The 22421-nt window shown below is 43.4% G+C and overlaps 1 protein-coding gene across 1 annotated transcript in view; it reads right to left on the reverse strand.

Moving 5' to 3' along the window:
• Positions 1-21343, reverse strand: part of GALR1 (galanin receptor 1) — a 557656-nt gene extending 536313 nt beyond the window's left edge. The window contains exon 1 of the mRNA XM_073631222.1: positions 19830-21343. Within this exon, the coding sequence (XP_073487323.1) occupies positions 19830-20504 (675 nt within the window). The 5' untranslated portion in view covers positions 20505-21343. The remainder of the gene's footprint in view (positions 1-19829) is intronic.
• Positions 21344-22421: the final 1078 nt, after the last annotated feature.

Consider the following 22421-nt stretch of genomic DNA (forward strand, 5'->3'; position numbering starts at 1 on the left):
TTAGGGGGACCCCCACGTCATTTTTTTAAAATATTGGTTCGGGGTTCCCCTGTGGGGAATTCCCATGCCGTTTTTATCAATGAACTTTTATGTGTATTGTCGGACCGGCAATTCATTAATAGCCGCGAGTAGTTTAAATGACTTTTTTTCCTTTGAAATGTCATTTTGCCACTTCATTTAGTAGATGGGTGAAAATCTTATATAATAATCCCAAAGCAAGGGTCAGAACTAACAATGTGCTCTCTAGCGAGTTTCGTCTGGAGAGAGGCACAAGACAGCCCTGATCTTTGCCTTGGCAATGGAACCAGTGGCCGCCGTTATAAGGCAAAATAGGCTTGTGGAGGGGTTCCGGAGAAGGACTAGGGAGGAGAAGATCGCATTATACGCGGACGATGTCCTTATTTTCCTGGGAAATACGGAGGGCTCACTTAGACAGGTGATGGGTGTCTTCTCAGATTTTGGGGGGATCTCTGGTCTCACCATAAACTGGGAAAAATCTGTCCTGTTACCAATAGACCCTATCAAACAAGGCACCTTTTTGGAAGAAACCTCATTAAAAATAGTGGAGAAAACAAAATATTTAGGAATCCATATAACAAAAGAATTGGACAATTTCTTAAATAATAACTTAGCCCCACTGCTGGAGAAATTTTAAATAAAGATTGACATATGGAAGGGACTCCCACTGTCGGTAGCTGGAAGGTACAATCTGGTCAAAATGCTGTGGTTGCCCCAACTACTGTACATTTTGCACAACTCACCAGTTTGGATCCATGGAAAATGGTTAAAAAAATTAGATATGTTGTTTAGAGGGCTTGTGAGGAAGGGGGGGGGCATCCCTGGATAAGCCTACACACCTTACAGTTAGCAATGGGTGAGGGGGGCATGGCGGTCCCGCACCCACGTTGCTACTTCTGGGTGGCCCAGTTGCAGCATTTGAGATCAGGTAGTGGCCCTATGGGTAATAATAACCTGGATATAATGATTACTGGAGCACCTCACAGGCGGGTTCTGGAGGTACTGGAGGCAAACTCGTTTATATACAGGACCCCCACAGTTAAACTAATGCTAAAACTCTGGAATAGTATTAAAGGCCTGAAGAGTATGGAGGGTGTAGCGAGATGTATACCCCTCTGGGATAACAAGAATCTCCAAGAACTGACACTGATAGGGAAAATTAAGTCATGGGAGTTAAAGGGGATAGTTAAACTAGAACAATTATATAATGGTAATATGTTAAAATCTTTTGCCTGCTTAAAGGAGGAATTTGGTATCCCGAATCAGTCATATTTTAATTACATACAAATCAGGCATGCATTGCAGGCCCAATTTGGGGAAGAAGGCCCGAGCTGGAGCCAATCTCCTATTCCTCAAAAAATAGAGAGCATTGAGGGGTCAAGAGGGCTAATAGCAGAATTTTACCAACACATTCGTAAAGATAGCAGGGAGGGGCCGGATAAACTTAGGTGTAGAAGGAAGTGGGAAAGAGGCCTGGGGCCAATGTCGGATACCCAATGGAAGGAGATATTGGAGGGGGACCAACAGGTCTCGGTCTCACCTGCCCAGAAATTTTCACACTTAATGTTGCTTCATAGGGCATATTATACCCCAAAAAAACTATTTAAATGGGGGAGAAGAGTAGATGCCAAATGTCCCAGTTGCCAAAATACAGGAGATTTGTTACATATGCTATGGAAATGTCCCAAACTATTTCGCTACTGGACGGAAGTAGTTGAGACCATAAATAAGATCTTCAACTTAAGTCTTAAATTAGATCCGAAATTATGTATCTTGGGGGTGGGGGGGAATCTGGGTAATGGGAGGGATAAAATAAAAGCGGTCCGGAGATGCCTCTACCAAGCAAGAAAGGGAATAACTAAGAGATGGCAAGCGGAGAAACCCCCTTCTGTAGACGAATGGCTTAGAGCAGTGTCAGAAACAATAGGGAAAGAAAAGACAGTTTATGTAAGGGGAGGGAATCTAAAGGAATTTAAAAAAATCTGGAACCTTTGGTTGGTGAAGATGGTCCACCCTATATTGTGAACAGTGTAAAAAGAAGATAAGGAAAGTTGTAGGTCCCAAGATAAAAGTAGAAGTGTGTGTGTGCAAGAATTCATGATAAAGAGAGAGCTTGATATAGGGCGTATGTATTGGGGTAACAGGGGTTAAAATGGGAGAAAATTAGAAGTGCACTTCTTGCAGGATGGATGTATACATCTCGTAGGGTATTAGGATGTTTTTTATTTTTTTGAATTTTGTATACAGAGTAAAGTGATGTATTTTGTATAATTATGAATAAAAATTATCAAATAGAAAAAAAAAAAAAAAAGAAATGTCATTTTGCTGTCAGACTGTTCTAAACACAGGAAACATGCGCCCCTTTACAGGCATACTATAGACACACCCCAGGTACGAAATTTAAAGGGATATTACACTTTTATTGTTTCACTTTAAGCATGATTAAAATCACTGCTCCCGAAAAAACGGCCGTTTTTAAAACTTTTTTTTGCATTGATCCATGTCCCCTGGGGCAGGACCCAGGTCCCCAAACACTTTTTATGACAATACCATGTATATAAGCCTTTAAAATTAGCACTTTTGATTTCTCCCATAGACTTTTAAAGGGTGTTCCGCGGCATTCGAATTTGCCGCGAACACCCCAAATCGTTCGCTGTTCGGCGAACTTGCGAACAGCGGATGTTCGAGTCGAACATGAGTTCGATTCGAACTTGAAGCTCATCCCTATTACAAAGTAAGAAAGTTAACATCCCATATAATATATTGCAGAGATAAAATTCAGCAAATGTTGCATCCAGCGTGCGTTCCACCGAAACCAGAAGTGACGTCATTTGGACTCGAAACTGGAAATTGCGTCAATGCGTTTCACCCTCCCACAAGGTGACCAGTCACAGCAGATCACATGGCAATTGTACACAATTGTAATGGGTGGTGTCCATTCACGCCATGCAGTCCCAAGTCTCTCTCTCTCAGTATCATCAGCCGATCAGTGGCGCCGAGAGAGAGGCTCTGTGTTATTGTTATTATGCCGCACTGGACCAGGAGGAGGTCGGTGGAGCCGCGCCACTGGCCTGGCCTCTAGTGTTCCCTGCACTGTTTTTTTCCTGGGCCGCCTGGTGTCTAGCAACCAGTGATGTCAGTCACGTCGGAGCAGCTGATGAGGAGGTGAGCCCCAGCATTCAGAGCGGAGCTTTCTTCCTTCTCCTCCCCTGAGTGAGAGTGTTGGCTCCACCCACCTCCTCCCTCCATCTTCTCCACACTGCAGTGCGCCGTGGAAGAAGCAGAACACAGGGTGTGAACACAGGAAGAAGCAGTGACTGTGTGCCACTGTCATCTGAGGCTGCCTGCAGACAGTGCAATTACCACATCTTACTCATCTCCATTTCTCCTCCATGGGAGCCCCTCCCCCCACCAGAGCACCAACATATTTAATAAAAATGGGTAAAAGAATTAATGAATGTGTAAAATCGCAAAATACATGTCTGCCATTATTTATCAAAATATATAACATAATGAAATAGTCTTGTTCAATCTTAAACACCTTCAGCTCCGAACACACCATTTTTTGCGATACTGTGATGCGTTACTTTAACTGACTGACAATTGCGCAGTCATGCGACTCTTGTACCCAAGTAAAATAGATGTTCTTTTTTCCCACAAATAGAGCTTTCTTTTGGTGGTATTTGATCACCTCTGCTATTTTTATTTTTTGCGATATAAACAAAAAAATAGCGACAGTTTTGAAGAAAAAGCAATATTTTTTACTTTTTGCTATAAAAAAAAGTCTTCATCAATTCAGGCCAATATGTATTCTGTTACATATTTTTGGTAACCCCCCCCCCCCTCCCAATAAGCATATATTGATTGGTTTGTACAAAAGTTATAGCGTCTACAAAATAGGAGATAGATTTACGGCATTTTTATTTATTTATGTTTTACTAGTAATGGCGGCGATCAGCGATTTTTAGCAGGACTGCAATATTGACAGATCTGACACCTACCTGACACTTCTGACACTTTTTTGGGGACCAGTGACACTAATACAGTGATTAGTGCTAAAAATATACACTGTCACTGTACTAATGACACTGGTTGGGAAGGGGTTAACATCAGGAGCGATCAAAGGGTTAAATGTATCCCTAGGGGGTGCTTGCTAACTGTGTGGGGATTGGGTTCACTAGATGAACAGAGTGATCGTGTTCCTGGTTAGCAGGAACACAAGATCACTCTGTTCATCTCTGACAGAATGGCGGTCTGCCTTGTTTACATCAGCAGTTCTGTTCTATCTCTGTGGGGAGCGATCGCGGGTGGCCGGCAGACATCACTTCCGCCAGACTTATTTTCTGGCAGTGCCCCTCCCCAGACAAGACTCTGGATCCGCCCCCGTCTCGGCACCTGGTCCTTGGTGCCAAGGGGCCGCATATTTGCGTGAATTGCTGTCCATACAGCTGTGCCAAGTGCGTGCGCACTCCTGACACAGTTACCAGTGCCTAATCGAAAGCTTTCAATTGCTGCTTGCGATTGGGAGTTTTCGGATCCCGTGACCACCATGACAGCCAATCACGGCAGTCATGTGCTCTTAAGCCCCGCCTTCCTGCATCACAAACCTCTTAAAGGGCTGGGAGGCGCTGGCGTGAAGGGGTTAAGGAGCAATGTTGTGCAAACACAGAATTCTTGACCTACTTTAGGCCAGCTCTGGGCAACTAAAAAGTAAGGCTGTGCCTGCACTGCAAAAGTTAATTATTTGTTTTGGTCTAGTGCAGGGGACTTCAAACTGCAGCCTGAGGCCCAGATGTGGCCCTTAGCTAGCCTTTATCCGGCCCTTGAGGCACTATTCCTCCCACTGATATGAGACACTATTCCTCCCACTGACACCTACAATGGGGCACTGTATCTTCTACCGATACCAATGATGGGATACTATTCCTCCTACTAATAGGGACACTACTCCTCCTCCTATTGAACACCAACCCTGAGGCCATATTTATTCTCACTGATGCTGGACCTGTGACATTTACTGCCCCTGCTGGCCACAATCTGGCCCTCCTAAAGTCTGAAGGACAATAAAACGGCCCTTTGTTTGAAAAATTTGGAGACTCCTGGTCTAGCGGAATATAAAAAAATAGATTTTCTTACTTGATTCTCTGCTCCTCCTCACAGTTAGGATGGTCCCTGCAGTGTTTGCACAGATTCAGCTGCCTAGTGTACTTGGGCCCTTAGGGGATGATTTACTAAAACTGGAGAGTACAAAATCTGGTGCAGATGTGCATGGTAGCTAATCGGCTTCTAACTTCAGCTCGTCCAATTGAGCTTTGACAAAAAAAACATAGAAGCTGATTGGCTACCATGCACAGCTGCTCCAGATTTTGCACTCTCCAGTTTTAGTAAATTGACCCCTTAATGTTTTGTTTTTTTTTTTTTCATTTTTGGCCAGAATTCTGCTTCAATTATGCTGATAGTAAATCAAGCTCATTGACTTATTGTAAAAAGACAAAAGTGCAGTATCCCACAAAAAAAAAAAAAAAAAAAAAAAAAGAATTAGAATAGCCCGTCCCATGTCTGATAGTGAACATGACCTTGATTGCCCTACCCACTACCATTGTTACTCAGACAACACCAGGCTCGACCCTTTTTTTAGATTCTGGCCAAAATGAGAATCACCCCTGCCCCAAAGCACCCACCCCCCCATGTTGAGGGCATGCAGCCTGGTACGGTTCAGGAGGGGGGGAGGGGGGGGCGCTCGCTCGTCCCCATCCCCATTGCTGACCGGCCGGGCTGCGTGCTCGGATAAGGGTCTGGTATGGATTTTGGGGGGGACCCCATGCTGTTTTTTTCGGCGTAGGGGGTTCCCCTTAAGGTCTATACCAGACCCAATGCCGTTTTTTTATTTAAAATTTGGCGCGGAGTTCCCCTTCGAGATCATCTGAGCACAAGTCGCATGCCAAAGTCGGATCATTCGAGACGGCGATCCGACTTTGGTCCGACTTCAATGATAGTCAGTGGGCTGAAGTAGGATCAAAGTCGGACCAAAGTAGTACAGGGGGCATTTCTAAAGTCGGAACGACTTGTGTCAGACCAGTTAGGACGGCTCCCATAGGGAAACATTGAATTTCACACGTCATGCGGCATGAGCTCCCAATGTCGGAGCGTTTGTCGGACCAGTGTGAACCCAGCCTTTAGAATGTTGTGATTCTTGGCAGAATGCCTGTTTTTTTTCTTCCTTTCTTTTGATGGCTGTGGCTTCAGAAGAGCAGAGAGAATTCTTTGCATAGAAAGAATCAGGAAACACTTTAGTCAAAACCGCAACAGGGAAAAAAATCGTGATAACGATTCTTGACGATTAATCATGCAGCTCTACTTTCAATCAATTTTTTATTAATGAAAAATCCAATACTACAACAAAATAGTAAATTCCAGTTGTTCAGAAAGAGTTTAGGTACAAATAATGAACACACTTCTGTAGGCATATAATCAATGTAGAACCAGTTAAAGCGGGGTTCCACCCAAATTTTGAACATTATCTCTATGCATTCTCTTCCTTGCCTAGATGCTGACATGCTGTGTAAAAAAAATTAAATCGCCGTAATTACCTTTTTTTTTTTCTAATCTTCTTAGCACTTCCTGGTTTTCCTCCCATGGGAGTAGGCGTGTTTCTAGCCTCTCCCAGACCTCCCACAGTCCCTGGGAGCTAGTCTCAGGCTTCCCAGCATGCATTGTGCAACAGCATCATCACAACATCTCTGCTCCCAGCATTCACCGCATCCAGGAAATACATGCTTGTGGGCTTCAAATGCCCACAATGAAGATGGAAACCACCTTCAGTGAATTTTATAAGTTATTCTTTACAACGAAATCGGACACAGGCGGACTTATTACACAGAACATGTGAGTAGATAATCATGAGAAGAAAAGTTTGTGAATGAACTCCAAAAAAAAAAAACGATAGATAGGTGGACTCCCGCTTTAATGTGCATACTATCCCAAAGTAAGCCAAAGGGGCTACCCTATACCCAAGTGAACATGATCAATTATAGCCTCCCTCGAGCCAGGGTGGCTAGAAAAACCTCTTGTAGCTCAAAAAACAATTACCCCACTTTTTTATTTTTTACTACTGTTATTCCAATCTTTACATGTTCCTTATCCATGAAGCTAGCCTAGATCAGCTTAACCTTAATTTAAAGAGGAGCTGTAGTCTGCTCACATAATTTGTAATAAAAACATTTTTGCCATTCTGAAGCTTCCCTTCAACCACTTTGCATTTTATATATACTGTGATTCTGTACTTGCCAAATATGCTGCAGAAATCTCCTTCTACTAAGTCTGGCTGCAGCCATTTTAACTATGGGCAGCTGAAGCTGCTGCCTGTTCACTTCCTGGATTTACAGAGACACACAGAGGCACACCTCCAGCTCTGCAGGTCTCATTGGCCCTCTTATGACTCATCCCCCCCTCCCTTCCTGGCAAACGCTCACGAGAGTGAGAGAGAGCTGTAAGTGAGCAGAAGCTCTGCTGACTTTCATCATCCAATCATGTGCAAGCAAAAATTATGTTTTTTTTTTTTTTTGTTCTTTTTCCTTGCACGTGATTGAGTACTCTTTGCAAAGTGAAGCCTTAGCTCATTTACTAAGCTTTGGAGCAATTGCACTTGCAGAGGGCAACTGCTCTTTGCAGAGTGCACAGTCTATTTGCCTTTAGTAAATCACCCCCTTTGTTTCCTGTTTAATAATTACCCCTTTTTATGTTGTTTGATTTTTTTTTTTCCTACCTACTTAAAACAACACCTTATATTCCATAGTAAAAAAAAAATACCTTGATAAAGATCTGCCTTTTTTGCCATCGCTTATTATGTGAAACAGATTGAAACATAAATCAGTTGCTACTTGTCTGATAGGACTAATGTGCTAAAAACTGGTTAATACTTGTTATCAAACAACATTGCTTTTGTACAGTGTAATTCAATAGTACCATTTATTCCTTATCTTGGCCATAAAATAATGAATCTCTTATATACTGAGGATTTTTTTCTTCAAAGGACGACTCTACACTAACAGCTAACTATCCAGATGAAACAAGAATATAGTGTGGCAGAGCGAGGCTCTGTCCCTATGAAATTGGAGGTAAAAGAGACACAGAGTTTGCATATCTGTGGACTGCGAGACTACAGAGTGTAGAGTTTAAATGGAGAAAAACGCTCTGCCAGTTTTCTCCAGGTTTTGTTAGTTCCCGGATGGGATTCTGTCGTTTTGGAGATCCCTGAGAGTCATGGGTGGGATTGGATCTCCCTGTGTCCGGGTCTTGAGGATAGCAAGCAGGGTGTGTGCCCAGCTGCACACAGACCATATAATGAGGGGCTGGTTAGAGCAGAAGGTGGATTTGGAGCAGTGGCTCCTAGTGAGTGGCTCTGTATGAAGACAGACGCTGTGTGCATTGAGGGGCTTGAAGCCTGTGTGCGTTTAAGAAACCCGAAGCTGTGTGCATCCAAGACTGTGGACCTGGAAGAGCTGGTGGTTTGAGGGACCAGTACCTGTAGCAGCAGTGCTGTTGAAGAGTAGCCAGGTGGGCTTGTATATTAAGTTGTGTCTGAATGATGTTTAAACCCATGCGTGGGATTCCTGAGTGGACTTTTGTTTTGTTTTTATCATTTAATAAACGTGGGCTACCAGGCCCTTAACTATAAACGCCTGTCTGATGTGGACTCCCTACATGAAAACGCATCTACCACTGAGCTGAACAATCCCCCATGCCACAATAAGAATATATGTTTTTATTTGACTAAAGATTTGCAGGGTAATTCACATACTCTTGGAGTCAAGCCACCCATGCGGTGCCATCTAGATGTATAAGTTGACAACACATGCTGAGTACATGCCATTGTTCCCTCCTCCAGTCTGCTCCAGGTAATAACTACACATTGGTTACACTCACATGTTTCTCTCTCCCATAGGCCCACCTACATGCATCTACCTCCAAAGCAAAACAAGCATTCCAGTGCAAGGCTGATTTAAACTTTCAGTTGATGACTGGAAGATCAGGAAAAAAAAATCTACAAATGAAAAACTACTGAGAAACTGTACATGAAATGACTGTAAGACTCTTGAAAGGATACGTATGTAAAGCATGGTACTGTATATTTTTAGATCCACTATATTACCAAAAGTATTGGGACACCTGCCTTTACACGCACATGAACTTTAATGGCATCCCAGTTTTAGTCCGTGGGGTTCAATATTGAGTTGGCCCACCCTTTGCAGCTACACCAGCTTCAACTCTTCTGGGAAGGCTGGCCACAAGGTTTAGGAGTGTCTATGGGAATGGTTGACCATTCTTCCAGAAGCGCGATTTGTGATGTCAGGCACTGATGAGGATGAGAAGGCCTGGCTCGGAGTCTCCACTCTAATTCATCCCAATGGTGTTCTATTGGGTTGAGGTCAGGACTCTGAGCAGACCAGTCAAGTTCCTCCACCCCAGACTCGCTCATCCATGTCTTTATGGACCTTGCTTTGTGCACAGTAGTAGTTTTTTCGTTCAACCCAGCAGGGCTGAACGATAAAAAAACTAACTATCTGACGTTAGTACAACGATCTCCCCAGCTGTTCTACTGTATTGTTTCAGGGGGCAGCCCCCTCGCCAGAACACTCCGGTCAGTGCTCTCCGAATGGCCGGCTTCTGTTGGACCAACTCCAGTACACACTGGCCGAATGTCAGCCAGTTTCTATTGAACTGGCGGATGACGTCCGACATTTGGCCCATGTGTACTAGGCTGTACGGACCTTAGACTGTAAGCTTTTTGAGAGCAGGGACTGATATGGATGTATATTAAATATGTTAGGGTACTTTCACACGGGCTTGTCCGTTATACGGATTCCGCTTGCTCAGCGGGGGATCGACCCGCTGAGCAGGCAGATGGACCTGTCAGAGCCCCACTCTCTCCTCTGTGGGAGCTCGGATGAAAACGAACCACATGTCCATTTTCATCTGATCCCATCCAGTCCGCCAGACGGAAGGAAAGTAGGGTTTCCGTCCGTCTAGATTTCACGGACAGGATCAGATAGCGGCGGATGTCAGCGGACATGTCACCACTGACATCCACCGCTACATAGTAGGGAATGGAGCGTCCGATCAGGTCCGCCTGAAAAATAGACAGACGGACCTGATCAAAGCACTTGTGTAAAAGTGGCCTAAAGTGCTGTGTAAATTGATGGTGCTATATAGGTACCTGTAGTAAATAAATATAAAGAGAGTGAGGGCCAAAACTTTCAGTTACAAGGTCTCAGTACTTGGTATTAACATGCCATATTTGTTGTCTTAACATCAAAAAGAAATATCTAAGAAATAGAAGAATTGTAGACACGGTGAGCTGTTTGGTAAGGTTCTAGGAAATGGGAAGGAGAAACACAGTAAATGGACCTAAGGAAAAAATAAACAAAATAGACACTGAGATGAATAATATTAAATATTCTATACCATGCATATCGGTTCTATTGCTGTGACCATGTAATCAGAGTGTTTTGTTGGTCAGGAGAGAAAATGGGGGGGGGGGGTTGCCATGGGGAAGTTGCAGTTCCTCATTTGCTTGTATAAAACAAATTTTAAGTGGATTTGTACTTTGTCTGTTCATGGCAAAGTGAAGGTTAGCTTGATAGCTCACCCCTTGTGCAGCTATCCATCTTCAGTCAATATGCTTCCACAAGGTCCCAGTGCTCGCCAAAGCCAAGTGAAATACACAGTAGTTCTGGCTAGGGGACAGCATGTGACTCTCTCCCCTTCTACCCTTGATAAAACACTGGATACCTAAACAGCTAACATTAAAATGGCAGATTGTGGTATTATACAGGAATTTTTCACTTGGTTCCGGATGGTAATCAAGGTGGTTGGAGAGCAGAGGTAAAGCTGGCCATGAACTAGTAGAAAATGTCTGGACAGGAAGTGACATCACCCGCTGCGTCACATGACTTCATCAGGCAGACACGTGTCATGTGGCGCAATGCTTCGGAACGGTAGTGGGTGAAGTCACTTCCGGTCCAGACCAGAAGTTGGCCATATTGGTACTCCTTGTGAGGTTTCATTTCAACTTTTAATAAATATATTTTACTATGGAAGCACCTCTTTCATTCCTTTGGAGCTGAACACCCTGGGATTATCAGAATATTGAGTGGATTTATTGCATCTATGGCCAAGTTGATAACAAAGTGTTATCAAGGTCAGCGTGCATGCTAGTCGGTGGAGGATCACAGTCATATTGTGTGTTAGATGTGATGGCTGAATTCATATTTTTTAGGCTTTCTTTCTTTTATTTTTATCTGGTGATCCAGCCAGGAAGTCTATTGTTTTCAAAACAACAAGCTCTCTTCCAGATGTGTCGGTTTTCAGTGGTAGAACGAATCATTTAACATGGGCAGAGAAGCTTGCAACGATCTGCTTTTTATTTATGTACAACCCTTTCCTCAAAAGGAAAAAACTATTTGCTGTAACTGCTTATAAAGTGTGAGTTTGGCTTCAATTTGTAAGCTTATTTAAATCTTCTAGTACATTTAACACTCCAGCCCCCCCCCCCCCAAAGACTGATAATACTGTGATCCCTCATTCATACAGAAGATGTGTTACTGGAGAGATCACCAGATGAAAACAGAGTGGGAAAAAAAGCCTAAAAAAGAAAACAAATGCAGCTACCACATCTAATAATTGGTACGCTGCAATATATTACATTTTTGGTTTTGATGTCACTTCAATGAATTATCTTACGGTTTCTTAAAATGCTGTTGTTCAAAAGATGTGACGAAAGCCCAGAGAATGTTATTAGAGAATAAAATTGTGAATATAACAAGCATCAAAGGGCATGCAGCTAAGCAGAACTAAAAAAGCACAACCACTGCCAAGGACTCAGTTTTCCAGGGACAAATCTTCAAGGAAATCAGGGATAGTTGGCTGCAATCCTAGATGTGATTAGAGACAAAGTTAAAAGCACACACTCTACAAGATCACATTTATACTCCCAAGACAGCAAGGTTTTAAAAGTAAATACAAAGAAAACAAAATAATGGGGCCCATGAACTCTGTCCAGGATGATACCAATCACAAATGAGTCTCAAGCTGGCTAAACATAGCGGGATACCATCATTCATTTCCAAATGATTATACCATTATTCACCTGACACAGCCATCCATTAGCTTGTAGCCCTTGGACAATACAGTGGTGTTATATCTCTGCAAAAACAACAAAGAGTCTGTCATATGAAAATGTTCACTAGAGTGCATCTGCCTTGGCAGAGACAGCGATTTTCCAAAGCTTCTCAATGTAATCATCTAGCATACACATTGAGATTGTCACATGAATCTGATAAAATCTTTTCTCGGTTATGCTTAGCTTAATGCAGGCCACACACAAACAAGGCTTGATTGCAAAAAAAAGATCTGAGCGTCACTGAAAGTGGGCAGTGCATGGGCAATAATCATTCGACAATGAGAATTTTGAAAGAGATAAAAATATGAAGCTTCATTAGTAAAATTTTGCAGCACACATAATGTTATGATAGTTAAAGTAAAACTAAAGGCAAAACTTTTTTTTTTTTGCATACGATAAGAAAGTTAGAACTTTCCATCAGTTTTATTTATTTATTTTTAACTGTGTCTCATTGGGGAGATTTCCCTTCACTTCCTGTCCCATAGGCAAAACAGGATGTCAAAACCATCTAAAGTGTCACCAGGATCACCAGAACCAGTGGCGGCTGGTGCTCAATATTTTGCATGTGGGAGATGGACGGGAATGCGATGCGGTGGTCCCCCTCCCCCCTCCAGGAGACAGACGGGAATGCAGCGAAAAAAATGAAATCCATACGTCTGGCGCCCCACATGTAGATTAGGGGGCTGGACTTATGAATGGGGGGGCATGTCTATGTGCCCCCTATGGACGGACTGCCACTGACCAGGACTAGTGTCCCAATTGGGAGATATTCTTGTTCTGGTGACAACCCAAAATTCGGGGATTTTCTTTCACTCTTGGTGATAGCAATAAACTGTATATATATATATATATATATATATATATATACACACACACACACCAGCCACTTTATTAGGTACACCTGCTCAATTGCTTGGTCACACAAATTGCTAATCAGCCAATCGCATGGCAGCAACTCAATGCATTTAGGCATCTAGACGTAGTGAAGATGACTTGCTGAAGTTCACGCTATGCATCAGAATGTGGAAGAAACTGGATTTAGGTGACTTTGAACATGACATGGTTGTTGGTCCCCATGACTAAGCTCCGGGGGGTGGAGTGAAACATGTTGGGGGCATGGCCTGGCAGGTACCCAAGTTGACATTGTCTCTATCATACCACCATAGCACTCTGTGGATGCACTGCACCAGGGATCTTTCCTCTCTTGCTTCCAGTGGCATTGTTGTTGATGCCAGTCAGGCTGGTCTAAGTATTTCAAAAACTGCTGATCTACTGTGATTTGCACGCACAACCATCTCTAGGGTTTGCCGAGAATAGTCCAAAAAAAGAGAAAATATCCAGTGAGTGGAGGTTGTGTCAACAAAAATACCTTGTTGATGTCAGAGGAGAATGGGCAGACTGGTTCGAGATGATAGAAAGGCAACAGTAACTCAAATAACCACTCGTTACAACCAAGGTATGCAGAACACCATCTCTGAATGCACAACACATCGAACCTTGAAGTAGATTGGCTACAGCAACAGAGGACCACACCAGGTGGGACTCCTGTTTAGCTAAGAACAGGAAACTGAGGCTACAATTTGCACAGGCTCACTAAAATTGGACAATAGAAGATTGGAGAGACATTGCCTGGTCTAATGCGTCTCAATTTCAGCTGCGACATTCAGTGGGGAGGGTCAGAATTTGGCATAAACAACATGAAAGCATGGATCCATCCTGCCTTGCATCAAAGGCTCAGGCTGGTGGTGTAATGGTGTGGGGGATATTTTCTTGGCACATTTTGGGCCCCTTAGTGCCAATTTAAATGCCACGACCTACCTGAGAATTGTTGCTATGACCATCCCTTTATGACTACAGTGTACCCATCTTCTGATGGCTACTTCCAGCAGGATAATGCACCATGTCATAAAACTCATATCTCACCACTGGTTTCTTGAACATGACAATGAGTTCACTGTACTCCAATGGCCTTAACAGTCACCAGATCTCAATCCAATAGAGAACCGTTGGGATGTGGTGGAACGGGAGATGCCCATAATGAATGTGCATCAGACAAATCTGCAGCAACTGTGTGATGCTATCATGTCAATCAATATGGACCAACATCTCTAAGGAATGTTTCCAACAACTTGTAGAATCTATGTCATGAAGTATAAAGGCAGTTCTGAAGGCAACAGGGGGTCCAACCCAGTACTAGCATGGTAATGAAGTGGCCGGTGAGTGTATATACACACACACACACACACACACACACACACACACACACACACACACACACATCCACACAACATGTAAGTCAGTCTGAGAATGGGCTAGTATTTGAACTTTCAAGTCAGCAGATCTGTACAACCAACACTGGCTTAGGGCCGGTTCACACTGAAATGAGGTGCAGGAAAGGTGCATTTTGTGCACGTTTGCTGCACCACATGTGAATGCACGGCCCTGTGTGTGAGTCACACACAGGTGCTACTAATTGCTAATAGTGCCTCAAACACATTTTGCAAGCGCAGGGAATTTGAGGCCATGAAACTGCATGATACTATAGTACTGTGTGGTTTGGTGCAGCGCGATTTGTAAAAGTAGTGCTTTGCACATTCCTGTGCATTTGGCAGCCCCTTCAGATGCATTGTGTAAAAAGGCTGTTTTATCCTGTATGCACAGACCCTCCCCCTCCTGCACTGTATCTGGGGAAAGCCAGCTGACACAGGCAGGGTAGCCGACCTGTGCATGCTCAGTCTTTTATGCTGGAGAGAACATTTACTTGTTGATCAGAGCTAGCCAGGTCACATGATATTGACATCACACATATGAGCATGTATACAGGCTGCAGTGGAGATCTCCTCCTACCTAAACTCTCAGCACTGGAGAAACTCTGCAGTTTATCATGTAACCGTGGTATACAGATCATCCAAAAAGGTATATAGGCTGTGGGCACTGTGGAGGGGGGGGGGGCGTGGATGAACTATTTTCCTATTACTGGGTTTAGTAACACTTAAAGATATTAATGTTGCCCCTTAAAGCGGAGTTCCACCCAAAAGTGGAACTACTGCTTATCTGTCTCCTTGCCCTCTCTGGTGCCACATTTGACAGCTTTCAGAGGGGGGTGAGAGTACCTGAGAGTGAGAGTACCTGTTTTTGACAGGTATCCTGTCCCCACTTCCATCGGACCTCACCGCAGCAAGGTACATCAGAAGTCTGGCCCCCTCCTCCTTCCCCTACTGTCAGGCCAGTAGGATAGCACAGCCGCACTTCACGCATGCGCAGTAGAAACCTTCTAGTAAGGCTTCACGACCAGGTTCCCTTACCGGCAATGGCAGCGGCAGCACCCGACAGCCAATGGAAACATTAGTCCTAATGTCCTGATGTCCTAATATTAAAAATCAGCAGCTACAGTATATGTAGCTGCTGACTTTTAATTTTTTGAGGGGAATGCGGAACTCCACTTTAATGCTGCTCCAAAATATGAAATTAGGTGTCACAATGTCCATTGACATTGAAAACAAAATTAAGAAAAATACCTTTTTAAAAGTGGTGGTTTTTTTTGCCCATGTGCATGAGGCCTACAACAAAACCATATTGGTGCTGTATTTGTGACATGCCAGGAAGGTACTCATGCAGGATTACAAAATTACTAAGGGGTCCACTTTAAAGAGAATTAGTGTTGAGGGATATGTGTAAGCTACCCTTGCTAACCTCCTTCTGAAAATCATAGTTGCTTGGCTCCAGTGGTTGTAATACGTTTCTGAACCAACATATGTGTACATAAAAGGAATTCTGATTTCACATGCTTTCCCTGGATCAGTGATATAAAGAGCATTGAAGTAATCAAAGCCAAATAATTATCATTCCCACCAATGACAGCCTAAATTTAATAAGGATTTCTGTTAACAACACCTTCCAACTACAACGCTTTTGTAACCTAGCAATGTAACCTTTCATGTGCCCATTATGTTAAAATTCTCTAATGCGGAGAGAAAGGACAGCACAGAGGGGCGAAGGACCGGAGAGGGGAGAAAACGTCGCCAGAAGAGGGAGAAAAACCGGAGCTGCGTTAATAAAATACTTTAAAAACCTGAGTAGTGTGTTTATTTTTTACACTTTTTTTTTAGGTGAATGGGTAGGGGTACCATGTACCCCATACTCATTCACCTAGGGTGGGGGGCCGTGATCCGGAGGCCCCCTTATTAATCCGGGCAAGGGTTTTCGGGAAGAGGCCCTTATCCTCCTCTTCATAGGGCCCCCCTGCCCCAAAGCACCAACCACCCCATGTTGAGGGCATGTGGCTTGGTATGGTCCGGGGGGGTGCTCATTCATCCTCCCCCCTCCTTTCCTGACCTGTCGGGCTGCATGCTTGGATAAGGGTCTGGCATGGATCTTAGGGGGGAACCTCACGAAAAATTTTGGCGAGGTTCCCCTTCCAGATACTCAGCACACAGTTGCACTGCAAGTCGGATCATCTTGATCCAACTTCTGATGCAACTTCTATTTAAATCAACCATAGGGAACCATTGATTTTGAATAGAGACAAAGAAACGCCGGACTAGGCTTAACGCTGCATATACAGCATTAAGCCTCGTTAAATCACATTTAACACCTTTTCCGGGCCTCTGGCATTTTTACAGCTCTAGCGCTGGAGCCTCAGAACGCGCTGGTCCCTGGTTATTTTTTGGAGCTTAAAAACGCCCATGCCACTTACAGCTCCTAAACGCCTTAGTGGGCATGAGGCCATAGGCTAAAATGGAGAGGCATTTTTAAGCTGCAAAAACGCTCCTAAAAGCGGCTGTAAAAACATCAGTGGGCATGAGGTCTTATGTTTCCACAATCTTCTGTGTATCCAATCATTATTTTTCATGACAAAACATTTTTTTTTTTTTTATATAAATGTCAACATATCCCTTTGAATTACTTTAGGAGTGATGGGAAAGACAAAAAATCCCCCCCAAAAAAACTGCCTGAATGACTTTGTAGAGCCCAGTCGCCAAGTATTTATGGGCGCGTGTAGATGGACGTTGGCATTTGGCATCCAGGGTGTGTTTGCAATGCACCTCCAACTCAGGTCAACAGACTCCCATTTACTGCAAAGGTATAGTGGGGAGGACAGTTATGAACCTGCATTTGAATTGCTTGGCTTTATGATTCTTTGGACCAAGTGTGTCCTCTTTAGATGAGTTTTCGTGGCATGCAAAGCAGGTAAAATGCTGCCTTTTGTGAGCAGTGCTGATTTGGAATGCAAAAACAATGCTCATCTGCATAAACCTCATTGTTCTTCTCTCTTGGTGTATGTACTCGATGAGCAGCACCATCACAGAGAACAAAACATTGCTATATACCCAATATTTAAAAATTATGCAAACGATTAATAATTAATAAAGTAGTCTGTTACATGTAAGTGAGTTCAGTGTATCTCAGAGAACCTGGTCCCTGAGACATTTAAAACATTCCTTACACTTTTAATATTCATGCTGCCCTTGCTGAGAGCCAGCAGTGGAAAATGAGATTTTGTATCCCTTTTATTTAAATATGGAGTACCCCAAGCTGCATAGTTTGAACACTCTTTAGCTTTCTACACTCAGGAAACTATTTACCATAGCTCATCTCAGAGTGATAATTGTGATAATCAGTTTAAAAAACATTGTAACAATAATGTGGATGTTGGTGGACTTAGTGAAAACATATTAATATTAAATAAACATAATATTATTGAATGAAATTAGTTATTATTAGTTAACTGCTGCATGTCCAAGGACTATTTTCTTGATCACATACATTGGTTGGTCAGAACTCAGAATTAAATCTAACAAAGGGAAACGTGTGGCTTTATATAAAAACTCACTGTTTCAATTCATAGCAAAATAGTTTTTTATGATAAATCTTAAAAAGCACACAATTGGGTTGATTTACTAAAACTGGAGAGTGCAAAATCTGGTGCAGCTATGCATGGCAGCCAATCAGCTTCTAACTTTAGCTTGTTCAATTAAGCTTTGACAAATAAAACTAGAAGCTTATTGGCTACCGTGCGCAACTGCACCAGATTTTGCACTCTCCAGTTTTAGACCCCTTTCACACTGGGGCCGCGTTCACGGTAAAGTGCTGCTTGTTTTAGCGGCGCTTTAGACCCCTTTCACGCTGGGGCAGTTTTCAGGCACTTTAGCACCGGCAGTAGCCTCTGCTAAGCATCTGAAAACTACCCCCCCCCCCCCATTCATTCAAGTGTGACTTTTGACACTCGGGCGGTGTGCTGGCGGGACGTTACGAAAAGTCCTGCAAGCAGCATCTTTGGGGCGGGTTGGGAGCGCTGTATTTAGTGCTCCCAAAACGCCCTGCCCATTGGAATGAATGGGCATCGCTTCCAAAGTGCCTGAAAAGCACTTTGGAAATGCCGCAACACAGGAGTTTTTAACCCCTTGTTTGGAGTTAAAAGCGCCCCGCTAAAGACTGGAAAGCGCCACTTAAACAGCGGTAAAGCACCGCTAAAACAAGCGGCGCTTTACTGCAAACACGGCCTTGGCCCCAGTGTGAAAGGGGTCTTACTGCTGTTTAACCCCAAAGATACTGCTTGCAGGACTTTTTGTAATGTCCCGCAAGCGCATCACCCAAGTGTGAAAAGTCACACTTGAATGAATGGGAGGCGGTTTTCAGGTGCTTAACAGAGACTATTTCCAGCACTAAAGCTCCTGAAAACTGCCCCAGTGTGAAAGGGGTCAAAACAAACCCACAGTTCCTAGAAATCAGTGACATTTGGTAGCTGGAGATGATTGCAGTACCGGAGTTCACACTTGTCTCTGGCATGTGCAGAAATAGCTTTTAATTCACACCTTCCAAACCTTCCATTATTCTTCTGCTTCTGCTCTGCCCTTTTGTAACTATCCATCGGCAAGCATGTGTCGCTACACTGTACTGTATATATTTGGATGCCAAGTCATTAGAATTAGAATCTACTGTAAGTAAAATAAACCAAATTGAGATAAGAGAAGAAACACTTGCAGTCCATTAAAGTCTTTTTTCTAAGGACACTGCTTGGTGTATGATCAACAGATATTAACTACTGCAGCAACATGTGCTTCTGGTATAGTATAGATCAGCCTTTCTCAACCTTTTCAACACAGAGGAACCCCTTGAAATAACTTTCTGATCTCAGGGAACCCCTGCTAATAATTACTATACCTACTAATCATGATATATTATTGTGATAGTCAGTGGGGATAGTTAAAACGATCATTGGTGTGGGAGCTTATCTGAGAGGTAGCTCGTTGCTCAATGAACCCCTAGCAATCTTTAGAGGAACCCCGGGGTTCAATGGAACCATGGTTAAGAAACCCTGGTATAGATGCTAGGGATGCTTGGTTGCCCATAATAATTAGTTCAAAGTTAAAATGTAATCTTAATCTTAAATTAACCTCATAAATGTGTCATTGGTATAAAAAAAAATCACATAAAATCACATAAATGATGACAATCCAGATCTTTGCTTTGTGGCTTCTATTACTTTTTAACTTAAATGAATCTATTCATTTTTTTATTATTACCCAATACCTATTTTGACAAAAGCTTTGTATGTTCTTATATACAAAATCCCATCCCTAACCAATCTTCAGATGCAGTTAGACCATAGTAATGAGAAGGAGCCTACCTTGGCATAGCAGAAGGAGATGAGCAGGAGAGGGAGCAGATACCCAAACACAAAGGTGCACACCACATAGATCCTCTTTTGCTTCAGATTTGGCCAGTGCTCCCAACAGAAGGTCAGATTGTTGCCTCTGTGTATCAATCGTTGATTGTAGGCAACGGGAGAAGCCATGGCAATAGACAGGATCCAGATGAGGATTACTCCAAGCAGGGCATTTCTGGAGACACGGATAGTGGACGACCTCCTAGAGTGCACTATTGCCACATAACGATCAACGGACATAGCAGATAAGGTGAAGATGCTCACCAGCATAGACACTGTTAGAAAGTAATGAATGAACTTGCAGATGAAAGCTCCAAGCACCCAAGTTGGCAGGACATAGACAGTGGACTGGAAAGGGATGCAGAAAAGTAGGTAGGCAAGGTCAGCGATGCTGAGGTTCAGGATGAAGATGTTGGTGGTGCTGCGGGGCTTTCCTGGTTTGTTTCTCGCCAGGACAGTAATGACCAAAGAGTTGCCCAAAACCCCTAGAGCGAATATGATGCAAAACACCACCAGAGTGATAATGTTATCAATGCCGATTTCTAAGAGGGGTTTCACTGATGGCGGTTCAACAGTGACATTGGTGTCCTGGGCAAGACCATCACTCTTATTGCCCAGCTCAGCCATGAGATCCATGTCTCAGAGTTGGCACTGATCAGTGATCTCTTCTTTTCTTCAAGGGTCTTTTCCTCCCTTCAGTGATCTCTTCTTCCTTTCAGTGATCTCCTCTTTCTTTCAGTGGTCACTTATTTTCCTTAATGATCTGGTCTTTCAGCTTATAATCGCTTTTTTTCCTTCAGTGGTCTCTTCTTCCTTTTAACGATCTCTTGATCTTTTCTTCCTTTTAAATTATCCCCTCTTCTTCCCTTTAGTGATCTCTTCTTTTTGTAATCTCTTCTCCCTTTCAATGATCTCTTCTTTTTGAAATCTCTTCTCCCTTTCAATGATCTCTTCTTTTTGTAATCTCTTCTCCCTTTCAATGATCTCTTCTTTGTTTTAGCGATCTTTTCTTCTTTCAACGATCTCCTCTTTCTGATCTTTTCTTTCAGTGATCTCTTCTACCTTTCAATGATCTCTACTTTCTTTTGGTGATCTTTTCTTTCTTTCAGTGCTCTCTTCTCCCTTTCAAGGATCTCTTTCTTTCAGAGATCTCTTCTTTTCATCAGCGATCTCTTATTTCGATTATCTCCTTTTTTTTTTCCCCTTCAACGATCTTTTCTTTTCTTCAGTTCCACAGTAAACGTGAGATCAGCTGCTATCAGGTGGTCCAGGATGTAAGCAGAGTACGTAACAGGTGTCCGGGGGATGAGCAGGCTGGCAGTGCCAAGTAGAGGAGAAGTTTGGGTGAACGATGAGCAGAGAAGGTGCCTAGCTGCTGCCTCCAGTGTGACTGGCTCACTCTCTGCCTGGAGTCCTCACCTCTCTGTTCTATCAGCTGCGCATGGCAGAGAAACCGAGCCCTCTACTAGTTACTACAACACACAAACATTGCCAATTGTACAGGCTCAGCGCTCATACAGTGAGCTCCTACAGTCTCTTCCTATGTATCAGCCCTATGCCTCTTGCTTTTTCTCTGACTTACACCAATGCAGCCTGGTATCAGCAGGCATGATCTTCCTGGCAATGTTGTATATGGGATAACAGCTAGGAGAAAGGAGCACAGAAAATACTAACCTCTATGTCATAGCAGTATTCAGTGGGTATTGTGATTCCAGCAGCATACAAATGTGGGAAATGTCACTTACCATCTATGAATGTGCAGTGGTATTTTTGGCAAAAATTGATTGCGCTCTTAAATTACCCGTTTTGCCAACTTTGAAAGTTTGCCGAAGAGGAAACTCTAAATTTTATTAATTAAAGTGATTCAGCAGTCTAAATGGTGTTTTTTTTTTTTTTTTTTTTTTTTTACCTTTATGCATTCTATGCATTAAAGTGATACTAAAGTGTAAGTTCACCTTTTCATAAAACCTATAAGGTGAACTTACACTGGACTCCCTCCCCATCCCTGCCCGGTCCCGCTGTACCTGAGTCTCACAATCACCCGCTGTGGGACATCGGGTCGCCGTTTTACCGGTCCAGGGGTTTAAAATCTCTGCAGCATTTTCTCCTCTTCTCCAGCGCTAATAGAACGGGCTAGGTGGGTTCTGATTGGTCGGCGCCATCACATGGACCAATTAGAATGCAGTGGCGGCCTGTCCATTAGGGGCGCCCGAGCACCGCCCCCTCTATCCACGGCCGCAAACTCTATGCTCTATCCACAGCCGCTATTTTGACAGAACACCGCCACCCCTATTCATGCGTCCGGCCCCTTTCAGGACGCTGGGTGCATAAATTACAGTGGCGGGGGTGTTTGTTTGAAGCACCCGATTAGAGCCAGAGGCTCTATTAGGCTTTAAAATAGGGTGGGTTCGTGGCACAGAGCATTGCGCTAGGAGCCCACCCAGGTGTTACAACAGCAAATGAATATTCACTATTGAAACACTGATCCTCAATCCAGCCAATCAGAAGCAGGTCTGAGACCCGTTTTCCGATTGGCTGAAAAGAGAAGAGTCC

This window comes from Aquarana catesbeiana, linkage group LG05, assembly GCF_042186555.1.
Source record: "Aquarana catesbeiana isolate 2022-GZ linkage group LG05, ASM4218655v1, whole genome shotgun sequence".
Lineage (NCBI taxonomy): Eukaryota > Metazoa > Chordata > Amphibia > Anura > Ranidae > Aquarana > Aquarana catesbeiana.